The 11,708-nt window shown below is 37.8% G+C and overlaps 2 protein-coding genes across 4 annotated transcripts; both read left to right on the top strand.

Moving 5' to 3' along the window:
• Positions 1-659: 659 nt before the first annotated feature.
• On the top strand, positions 660-1,214 carry LOC137617399 (uncharacterized). Its single transcript, XM_068347430.1, has one exon. The coding sequence runs from the start codon at positions 660-662 to the stop codon at positions 1,212-1,214; it is 555 nt and encodes a 184-aa protein (XP_068203531.1).
• A 6,165-nt stretch (positions 1,215-7,379) lies between these two features.
• Positions 7,380-10,920, top strand: LOC137616901 (uncharacterized). Of its 3 annotated transcripts, none has more exons than XM_068346784.1 (3): positions 7,380-10,413; positions 10,581-10,682; positions 10,792-10,920. In XM_068346784.1, the coding sequence occupies exon 1, from the start codon at positions 7,472-7,474 to the stop codon at positions 8,474-8,476; it is 1,005 nt and encodes a 334-aa protein (XP_068202885.1). In that variant the 5' UTR covers positions 7,380-7,471; the 3' UTR covers positions 8,477-10,413; positions 10,581-10,682; positions 10,792-10,920. The 3 variants fall into 3 exon arrangements, with proteins under 3 accessions (XP_068202885.1, XP_068202886.1, XP_068202887.1); XM_068346785.1 differs by having other exon boundaries at positions 7,380-10,417; XM_068346786.1 differs by lacking the exon at positions 10,581-10,682 and having other exon boundaries at positions 10,792-10,879.
• Positions 10,921-11,708: the final 788 nt, after the last annotated feature.

The raw sequence follows: 11,708 nt of genomic DNA, 5'->3' as shown, positions 1-11,708 counted from the left end.
ATTTCATCGCTGTTAACTATGGCCAACATTCAGCGATGTCCGCGTGGGTGCGAAGGAGTCATCACACTACTACTCTTCCATATCTTCAACCAAGAGCATATTGAAAGGAAACTGAGGATAAGTTTTAATAGGTAATTAATGAATCAAAGTTGTATTCCCTAGTTACAGATGAATCAGTCACTATGTTTCACAGCTACCTATGATAATAAAAGGGAACATTATTTTGATTGTTGCCTGGTAAAAAAAAAATCTCAACATGATAGTTTCGAACATGTTATCTTATCCGATTTCCATTCCCCAACAGGCCCTATGATCTTGTTGCAGAGGTCATGGGAATGACCAAAAATGCAGTGCGGTTGCTGATTCAGCAAAGCACACATTCTCGGCCAGATTCACCATGCGGGACAGGCACTCCCCTTGTGACACCGCCATACTCACCACCAGCCCCTGCCACACCACCCGTTTTTTGACAGTTTCACTGTTGAAGCCATTCGTCGCCATGTACATTCCAAGTTTGCAGCAAAGGATACCTTTGCTATTGGCACCCTGACTGAAAGTTTGAAGACAGAAAGTATTATTCCAGGGGAAACCTCAAAAATGACCATGTGGCGAGTGCTGCACAACATGGGAGATTCTGCTACAGGATTTCACAGAGGAAAATGTATCTAAAGAAGGAGTCGCTAGATTTTGTGTGTCACCGTGTTGGGGCTCTCCGAGCACTCCAGCGACATCGAAAGGAGGGAAGACAAGTAGTATACGTGGATGACCCATGGTTCACCACTCGAATGCAGCACAACAAGGAGTGGGTAGACACATCCCAGCCTGCTACTAGTGCCACCTACAGCTGCCAGGGGCCACCTGGAAAAGGGGAGCTTTTTGTGGTAGTAGCAGGTGGCACAGAACACGGTTTTGTAAATTATTCATTTCTGTGCTTCCCTGCAAAAAGCAAAACCGGTGACTACCACGGGGAAATGAGCAGCACCCTAGGCCTCTGCTGGCCCACGTTACAACTTCCGCCAACCTTGGATGAACCATTGGTTTTGGTGTTGGACAACGCGCCCTACCACAGCCAGTTGACGGAGGAAAGTCGCTGCCCCACCAGTGCCACCAAGAAAGCAGAGTTGGTGAATTGGCTGGCAAGCCACAGAATCCCCTTCCCACACCATGCCACACGCCTCGAGCTTCTTCAACTCTGCAGGAAGAACCGACCATAACCAAGGTACACAGTTGACAATGTCATCCGTCAATGGGGACATGAAGTCGTACGACTACCACCTGCACATCCTGACCTTAACACCATCGAACAGGTGTGGGGCGCCATGAAGAGGTATGTGCGCTCCACCTTGCAGCGATTTACCCGGACAGATCTACAAGTGAGTCTGCAAGAAGCCAAGCTGTGCGCAACAAAGGAGGTGTGGGCAGGAGCGGTACGATGAGCCAGAGCCTTCGAGGATGAGTATTGGTCCTCTGACAACATACGAGAAGGTGTTGATCCCGTCTGTATCAATCTCAACAGAGATGAGGAAGATGCCCTGTTTATCAAGAGTGATGAATATTGAAGGTAAAATATATGGTCAGTTATTTATAGTATTAATCCAGCCATCATATACTCGCTGTCTATTCATGTCTGCAATCACTTTTTAACATATGGCAGCCTTTTCCTAACATTAGAATAAATTATACATATATTTATCACTTCAATTTCGTTTTAAGTTTTTACTTTGCATTGGATTCCCATTTCAGTTCCACCCTTTTCATTTCCATCTCTTACACGATTTCCTATAGATGACCGAGCGTCAGCTACATACTTCATCCCATCATATGTTCAAGGTAACCTATGGGTGTTAGGGTCGCATACTCGTATAACTTTCAATGGTTGTATAATTGTCAAACAAACCTCATACAATAATTAAGCAATAGCAAGTTGCGCTGGAACAGGAATCGGGGTCGTGCATAAAACACCCTACCATACTTAACATATATACATTCGAGTTATCCGCCATTATGAATAAGTCATATGTGTGCATAGCTTCATTTCTTTGTGTACAGAGAGAGAGAGAGAGAGAGAGAGAGAGAGAGAGAGAGAGAGAGAGAGAGAGAGAGAGAGAGAAGGGGGGATTGAGGGAGAGGAAAGGGAGGTATGGAGGAGAAAGATGGCGGGAAGAGAGAGTAGGAGTGGGGTAGGAGGGAGGGAAAGGTAGGGAAAGGGAGGGATGGTGGTAGTAGGGGAAGGCAGGGACGGAGTTAGTGGATGAATGGACGTCACTACAACGTCACGCCTGAACCTGTTCGAATGTGTAAATGACTCACGCAGGTTTTTGACTCCACAGTCAAGAGAAAACTCCATAATTAGCAGCATTTGGCAATGCACAGTAGTGTCAAAAATTAGCGGAGTTTGTGAAACAATCTTTGCCAAAGCACCATGCTGATCGGAGTCTTCGTTTCAAAGATATTTGCGAAAAACAGTATGTCATAGGGTCTGATATGCATAGTAGGTGTGTAGAAGGACTGGGTAGAAGGAATTATGTAGTTGTCATGGGTGACTTGAATGCTAGAGTGGGCGCTGGAGAGGTAGAAGGTGTCATTGGGAAGTATGGCTTACCAGGTGAAAATGAGAGTGGTGAGAGACTGGTAGATATGTGTGTTGAGCAAGAGATGGTGATAAGTAATAGCTTTTTTTAAAAGAAAGATAAAAATAAGTATACATGGGTAAGAGTGGCAAATGGAAGAGTAGTAGAAAGGGCATTAATGGATTATGTGTTGATAACTAAAAGAATGTTTGGAAGATTGAAAGACGTGCACGTGTTTAGGGGTACTGAAATTCCAAATGGAATTTGTATTTTCTTTTTTATTATATATTATATTTTTTATATTATATTTTGTTTAAAGTAGCATGGTCACTGGAAGACAGTTAGCTTAGTTTCAAGTATTTAACTACCCCCTTGGTTGTTAACAGCTCACTGCCTTCCTGCGGCCGTTTCTGGTTTTAACCTAACCAGCCACTAATGCTTTGCTTTCTTCCTGAGGTTGACGGAAACTTTAAGACAGTTACGAAGGAGCATTCCATCGCTAAGGGTCTTGTAACTCGAGCTCCTATTCTTGATATAAGAATACACTTTGTACAGCTACACAGTTACCGTGACAAGAACATTTTCTACATGTCCTTTGAAGTGACGAAGAGTATTATCGCCATGTAAACTTCTGTGTAATCCCGACCAGGAAGAAGCTTTCTTTCATGGCAACCCATCTCTACACGTACTTCGCCTTCGTCCCAGGATGATATCGGTGGGTCTGTAAAACTCAGGGGGAGTTTTTTTTATGTCAATCCGAAATCATTTAGAGGGATAATGCCATCCCATTTAAATTTGACTTCCAATTATCATCGCTTACTTTTTTCAATGTTATATTATTTCATACCTTTCAATTTAGTAACGAGTTCGTACCCTTTTCAGTTTTGTAACGACTTCGTACCCTTTAAAGGGATATCATAAATTGTACTTCGTGGACTCCAGTTTGGACTATGGGTTTATATTTATTTACATAAGATTTCCAAGGTATGCAACTTGCCAAGTGTTATAACGTGCTTCACATAATAATTTTATTTTTATATGTATTTTTATGATCGTTGTGTTGTATGTAATTAGACATTTGGTAATATTTAAGGTATTTGGAAGAAGCTGAATTACTGCGGTTCCCCCTTGCTTCACGATGGTCAACTTTGTGTATTAGCTGCCGCATCAGCAACTGGATGAATTAGGATATTTATCAAATACAATAAATTACTTAATTTTTTTCACATTTTAATTATCCTTATTTAATTCCTGGTTTGTCAATTAAAATTCAGCGTATGGCGACCGTGACAGGATTTAGCATTATAGGTTAGGTACGTGATACAGAACGTGAATTGTGGTGTGTTCGAGGTTTCTTCCTGGAAGGGGTTGTTATAATTTGCTTATTTCTTTAATCGATTTTTTGCTGTTCAAGAAGAGTTCAGTATACCATTTTTACGATTCCGTAAGAGAGTTTGTTTACTTGGCAATTGATTTAAAGTTCTTTTAACTATTTATGCGGTTCATAATTTGTTTATCCCTTTGCGAATAATTTATTGCGTATTTGAGTGCTCCCGTTTCTCGCGTTATTTTGAGCTTTTTGCTTCGTAATAACGTTATTTGTAATAAGTGGTGTTTACTATTCTGTTTAGAAAATTTTCGTTGTGTATTGCATTAATATACTTATTATATATATATTGGTGCTTGTTTGTTTATTTGTAGTTGTGTATTGTATTAATCACACTTTTTGTATATTTTGGTGCCTGTTTTGGTAGTCATAATGGCTGAATTGGTAGTGCTAATTGGTCAGCGTAAGATTATTAGGAAGAAGGTTACAGATTGTGCCAACCGTTCCTCGCAGTACCCTTCATTAGATAATACTGCTAAAGTATCTGAACGAGGTGTTCTACTGGATTATAGGAAGCGATTAAGTGACTTGGATTCTAAAATACAGATTCTAAAATTTTCAGGGGAATTTAGAGAGGAGGATTTGGATGCTGAGCTTTCAGCATGTCAATCTTACCATGATAAGATTTCAGGTATTTTGCCTTTGTTGGATGTAAGTGTAAGTGCTGGAAGCCCTCAACTTTCATTAACTACTGATATTGCTAGGAGTCTTTTGAGGCAACCCACTGCCCCTCTACCCAAATTCCAAAGTAAGGAAGGTGAGGATTTTTTGAAATTCATTAGAGAATTTGAAACTACGACCCAGAGTTTTAATTATCCAGACAGGGACTTGCTCTTACTTTTGAAACAACAAGTAGAAGGTAGGGCTAAATGTTTACTTGGCTCATTGGAGGCCGACAAACAAAGTTATAACGATGCCAAAGACTTATTGACTAAGGCATTTGCCTCGACTGAATTACGAAAATCGGCTGTAATTAAGAAATTAACTTGTCTAAATCTCAAAGAAGGAGAGGACCCTTTTGTCTTCTTTTCAGAACTTAGAAATATAGTCGAAAATTTCAAATATTTGCATATTGATGTTGAGGAGGTTGTTAGATATTTTGTTTGGTCTGCAATGAATGATAGATTTAAGTCTCATCTGGTTCATATCATTAATGTGACTCATCCATCATTTCAGCAAATTGTAGATAATTTCTTACAGCATGTGAAAGGTATGAACAGGGTCAGACGAAAGGTAAATTGTCTGTCAGGGATGAAGTTTTAACTCATTCAAAGCCATTACAGGAAAAGACTAGTACCATGGCTCTTAAAACTAAGACTGTTCCCGCCAAAGCTTGTAATTTTTGTTCCAAGGCCGGTATTTCTGATAATGATCATTTAAGTTACAAGTGTACTAAGTATGCTACCTCTTCTGACAAAATTTCTTTATTAAATTTGCATAAAGGTTGTGTAAAATGTGGTAATTTCAATCATTTCACTAAAGCATGCAAGTTCAGATTTCGAAGACCCTGTTCACATTGTTCGCAGTATCACATGGAGTATCTTTGTGGGAAACTTAGTCCTGACAGGTGTAATAGTAAAGAAGAGTCTTCCAAGGAAGCAAGCAGTGGGATAGCAGTATTGCCAAATGTTACCACAGGTTCAGTTCTCCCTACTTTCACATTTTGTGTAAATGGTCAAAATAAGCTTCACAGGGGTCTTAAAGATTCAGGGTCACAAAATACTTCTATATCTAGCAAGCTAGCTTCCTCTTATAATTTAAAGTCTTTGACTACCAATGTTAAACTTACTGTGAAAGGGTTTAATGGTCAAAAGGAATATTCTACTAGTCTTGTTGAAGTCCCTATAAAGCTGGGGAATGAAATCTTTGCTATTTCTGCTTTAGTTGTACCCTCTATAAACCTGCAATTAAATTTACCTTGTCTTGGTCAGGTAGTTAGTGTAATGCAGAGTAAAAATTTTGTATTTGCCGACAAGCTTTTATCAGCCAGTTCTCAGGGCATTGATGACGTTCAGCTTTTGTTAGGAGTAGATTTTTCACATTGTCTTTTGGGAAAAGATGTAGTGATAGGGAGTCCTAATTCGTCTGTGTATATTGAGACTACTTCAGGAATAATGCTGATGGGGAATGTTGATAGGTTCCTAATTAATCTTACTTCACTTAATGGTAAAGACAGTTTAGCCTCGAAACCACTAAGGGGCGAAAATTCTAATGCTGAAAAAGGTACATATTATAATATCCATTGCCATTCTTATTTTCTAGCTACTACTGTATCTATTAATGAGGAATTTAACGAGCTCAATGACATGACGGCAAATTGTTCATTCACTGTCCTTTCAGATAAAGGAAATATTATTGATAGAAAACTGCAAGAAGCCACTGATCAAATCCTAAATATGGAGAGCCAATTTTATTTGAACTATGATCAGAAAATTTACAGTGATGAATCTAATCAGCTCAATAATTCTCTCGTGGATTACACTTTGAGAAATTTGCACACGAGAAGTGATGGACGTATAGTTGTTCCCTTGTTATGGAATGGGAAGGTATCACACCTTCTTTCGAGAAATGAGTCTCTTTCCAAGGCTATTCTTCAATCTAATTTGAAAAAGTTACTTCGTAAGAAAGGTTCCTTACAGTTGGTGGATAACTGCATAAAGGAACAATTAAATATGGGAATTATTGAACCAATTTTTGACTTGGATGTATTTAAGGCTGAATACCCTAACTATTCATTCTTACCTCATATGCCAGTTTTTAAACCAGAAAGGGAAACTACGAAATGTCGCATAGTGTTTCTTTCTAATTTGCAGGAATCCTATAAGAAACTGTCATTGTCACATAATCAATGTATGTATGCTGGGCCTAACCTAAATCAAAAGCTTTCATCTGCATTTCTTAATATTAGGTTTGATGAAAAAATTTTAATTTTTGACTTGAAAAAAGCTTTCAATATGTTGGCTTTAAGTGAAATTGATCAGTCTAGACTATTGTTCTTTTGGTTTCGGAATGTTAGCGCAGGTGATTACACTCCCGTTGCTTATAAAAATGTCAGGCTTTCATTTGGACTTCGGTGTAGCCCATTTCTTTTGATGACTTCATTGTATTATATGTTAATTTTAACTTCCAGTAATGATTCAAGGATTGATGAACTGAAGAAACTTATTTATGCCTTAATATATATGGATAATGGTGCTATTACCATGAACAGCTCTGATGACCTAAGGTGGGCCTATAAGCAGTTAGATGACATATTCAGACCCTTTAAATTTGAAACTCAGCAGCTGATAACCAATGATATTGATCTGCAATCTGACATAGATCAGTCAGTTCTTACTCCTGAAGTCAATAAATTGTTTGGGCTTGAATGGAACAGACTTTCGGATGATATTTTCACTAGGCCAATTAACCTTGACCAGGAGCTAACACTAAAAGATTAATTCTTAGGTCCATTGCCTCCCAGTTTGACATTTTTGGTTTCAACTTGCCTTTATTTAACCGATGTAGGCTTTATATGCATAATTTGCAGTGTCAAAAGGGTTTGAATTGGGATCAGACTCTTAACAGTCAACAGCTCAAAGACTGGAGGAATATCTGTAGGCAATGTAATTCATCGCCCCCTCTCAAAGTAACTCGGTTTGTGGGTCGAAGGGATGGTGAGTATAATATAATTGTTTTTACTGATGCCAGTTGTGACATATATGGGTGTGTCATTTATCTACTGAATGTTGAGTCTGGCAAACTTACCTTTGTTAATGCTAAAAATCGGTTGGTTAATACCCAATTGAAAGGTAAATCCATACCATCTTTAGAGATCCACGCCATTAATTTAGGAGTTGAGCAATCTATTGATATTTATTTGGATCTTGCTGGTCCCAGTTGCATAAAACCTATAAAGGTGACAAAGATTTGTCTTTTTTCAGATTCTTCTTGTGCCCTGCAATGGTTAATAAGTTCTCTTCAACTTAAGAAAATGAACCAATGTTCTACTTTTGTAATGAACAGAATCTATAGCATACAAAAACTTTGTGAAACATATCCTGTTCAATTTGGGTTTATTAATGGCAAGGAAAATCCTGCAGATATGGTAACCAGGTGCACATCATATAAATTGTTGATGAAATCTTGTTTTCTTTCAGGCCCGGACCTGACTAATATTCGGGCACCTGACATGCAGTTCACTATTCCTAAAGAGGGTTATCTTTCAGGAAATTACTTGAATATTTCTAATGTTCCTTTAGTTAAGAGAGAATGCTTGGTTAATATTTCAGATTTTTCAGATTTCAGAAGACTGGTTTTGCTGTACCGTCGGTGTATAATATGCATATACAAATGGAAAGCTAAAGTGAGAAGGGAAGTTAAGGTACAAGAAAAGAATTTTTTCTCTTTAGCTATTGTCCATTTGATTTTATATGATCAACAAAATCACTTTGCTGATGTTTTAGAACATTTTTTCCAAAGACTTTACTGCAGTAAAGGATATACCAGGTATAGTTTCTCAGTTGAATGTGTTTGTTGATAACGATGGCATTTTGAGGGTGAAGAGCAAATTTAAGAATGAGAAAAAATTTCCTATTCTATTATCTAGGGACAGCCATTTGACTAAGTTAATTATACTTGATATTCATCATAAATTAGCTCATTCTGGGTGCTATGCTGTTCTCGCTGAACTCAGAAGACACTATTTTATTCCTAGAAATTTTTCATTGGTAAAAAAGATTCTGAGGCAATGTGTTCACTGCAAAAGATTTAACGCAAGACCTGTTAATTTAAATCAAAATTGTTACAGGGAATTCAGGGAAGACCCACCAGCTGTACCTTTCGGCAATATTTTCGTTGATTATATTGGTCCTTTTACAGTTAAGCTGGAGAAAGAAAATATTAAGGTATGGCTATTATGTTTTACTTGCACTTGGTCTCGTGCAGTTAATTTGAAAATTTGCAGAACACTTAGTGTGCCTGATTTTCTTAGGGCATTTTCTATTCATTGCTTCGAATTTGGCATTCCACAGTTATGCATTAGTGACCTAGGGTCACAAATAGTTGCAGGAGCTAATGTTATAACTTCATTTTTGAACGATCCCCACACTCAATTGTATTTTGAGGAGAGAGGTGTTAAACCTTTGACTTTTCAACAGTATTTTAAAGGGTGTAGTCAGTTAGGCTCCATGGTCGAGGTTTGTGTCAAGTTAACAAAGAGGCTTCTATATGGGTCCATCAAGAACAATATCCTTTCTTTCTTTGATTTTGAGTTTACTGTATGTCAAGTTGTCCACTTGGTAAACAAACGGCCAATATCTTTTAAAGAGGCTCTTAGGGATAGTGCAGCGGAAGACCTTCCTGAACCAATAACTCCCGAAATGTTAATAAGAGGGTATGAGCTTTCTTCCCTCAATATCATTCCAGATTTATCACCTTTATCTGAGGATAAAGAATTTGTTCCTTGTAGAACTACTAATGAATTTGAACAGTTGTCTAAAATTAGGAGTAAACTTTTAGATATTTACCATCATGAGTTTTTGCAGACCCTTTTAAGCCAGGCGGTTGATAGAAAGGGTAGATATCTCCCTGTAACTCATCATCCTCTAAAACCAGGTGACATTGTTTTAATTAAGGAAGATAATACGAAGATTAACAACTATCCTCTAGGTCGAATAAAGGAAACTTTCACAAATGATATTGGGGAAACTACGCATGCAAGAGTTTTCAAAGGCCGTACCAGACAAGTTTGTAAACTCCATGTTAATAATCTGATACCTTATCTTTCTTTAGATGATGATGTGGACTTTAAGCCAAATGATTTGCACAACATTGACAAATTATCACCAGCTTCTGAAAAGCCTAAAAGAAAGGCTGCTGTGGAAAGCCGGAGGAAAACATCTGAAATGTTGAATTTATAAAATGATAAACTTAAATTTGTATGTAGTGTAAATAATTTATTTGGTAAATCCAAAAAATCTTTTTGGATTCGTTCCCCTGCAGTGTACTGAAATTCCAAATGGAATTTGTATTTTCTTTTTTATTATATATTATATTTTTTATATTATATTTTGTTTAAAGTAGCATGGTCACTGGAAGACAGTTAGCTTAGTTTCAAGTATTTAACTACCCCCTTGGTTGTTAACAGCTCACTGCCTTCCTGCGGCCGTTTCTGGTTTTAACCTAACCAGCCACTAATGCTTTGCTTTCTTCCTGAGGTTGACGGAAACTTTAAGACAGTTACGAAGGAGCATTCCATCGCTAAGGGTCTTGTAACTCGAGCTCCTATTCTTGATATAAGAATACACTTTGTACAGCTACACAGTTAACGTGACAAGAACATTTTCTACATGTCCTTTGAAGTGACGAAGAGTATTATCGCCATGTAAACTTCTGTGTAATCCCGACCAGGAAGAAGCTTTCTTTCATCGCAACCCATCTCTACACGTACTTCGCCTTCGTCCCAGGATGATATCGGTGGGTCTGTAAAACTCAGGGGGAGTTTTTTTTATGTCAATCCGAAATCATTTAGAGGGATAATGCCATCCCATTTAAATTTGACTTCCAATTATCATCGCTTACTTTTTTCAATGTTATATTATTTCATACCTTTCAATTTAGTAACGAGTTCGTACCCTTTTCAGTTTTGTAACGACTTCGTACCCTTTAAAGGGATATCATAAATTGTACTTCGTGGACTCCAGTTTGGACTATGGGTTTATATTTATTTACATAAGATTTCCAAGGTATGCAACTTGCCAAGTGTTATAACGTACTTCACATAATAATTTGATTTTTATATGTATTTTTATGATCGTTGTGTTGTATGTAATTAGACATTTGGTAATATTTAAGGTATTTGGAAGAAGCTGAATTACTGCGGTTCCCCCTTGCTTCACGATGGTCAACTTTGTGTATTAGCTGCCGCATCAGCAACTGGATGAATTAGGATATTTATCAAATACAATAAATTACTTAATTTTTTTCACATTTTAATTATCCTTATTTAATTCCTGGTTTGTCAATTAAAATTCAGAGTAAACGGTATGTCTGATCATTTTTTGGTGGAAGGAAAATTAGTTGTAGCAAAAGAGTGGGGGAATAGAGTAGGTGGATGTAAAAGAGAGCTAGTGAGAGTTGAAGAGCTAATAAAACTGGCGGTAAAAAGTAAATATCAGGAAAGGTTGAAAATGACATATGACAAAGTGAAAGTAAGAGAAACTGGCAATTTAGAGGAGGAGTGGAAGTTAGTAAAAGAAAATTTTGTTTATGATTGCAAGTGATGTGTATAGCAAGAAGGTTGTTGGAGGCAGCATGAGGAAGGGCAGTGAATGGTGGATTGAAGTAGTGAAGGTAAAAGTGGAAGAGAAAAAGAGGGCTTTTGAAGAATGGCTGCAGAGTAATAGTATAGAGAAATATGAAATATATAGAGAGAAAAATGTGGAAGTAAAGCGCAAGGTACGTGAGGCAAAGAGGGCAGCTGACCTGAGGTGGGGTCAGGGATTAGGTCATTCATATGAAGAGAATAAGAAGAAGTTTTGGAAAGAAGTGAAGAGAGTAAGGAAGGCTGGCTCAAGAATTGAAGAGACAGTGAAAGATGGAAATGGAAGGTTGTTAAAAGGAGAGGAGGCAAGGAAAAGATGGGCGGAATATTTTGAAAGTTTACTGAAGGTTGAGGATAATAGGGAGGCAGATATAATTGCTGTTGCAGGTGTTGAGGTGCCAGTGATGGGAGATAAGAATGAGAGAGAGATTACAATAAATGAAGTGAG

Source organism: Palaemon carinicauda, chromosome 23, assembly GCF_036898095.1.
Source record: "Palaemon carinicauda isolate YSFRI2023 chromosome 23, ASM3689809v2, whole genome shotgun sequence".
Taxonomy (NCBI): Eukaryota; Metazoa; Arthropoda; class Malacostraca; order Decapoda; family Palaemonidae; genus Palaemon; species Palaemon carinicauda.
This window is presented reverse-complemented; position numbering and strand designations above follow the sequence as displayed.

Coding starts and splice junctions, on each gene's coding strand:
- LOC137617399 (XM_068347430.1), top strand. CDS start 660: ATGTATCTAAAGAAGGAGTCGCTAGATTTTGTGTGTCACCGTGTTGGG.
- LOC137616901 (XM_068346784.1), top strand. CDS start 7,472: ATGCATAATTTGCAGTGTCAAAAGGGTTTGAATTGGGATCAGACTCTT.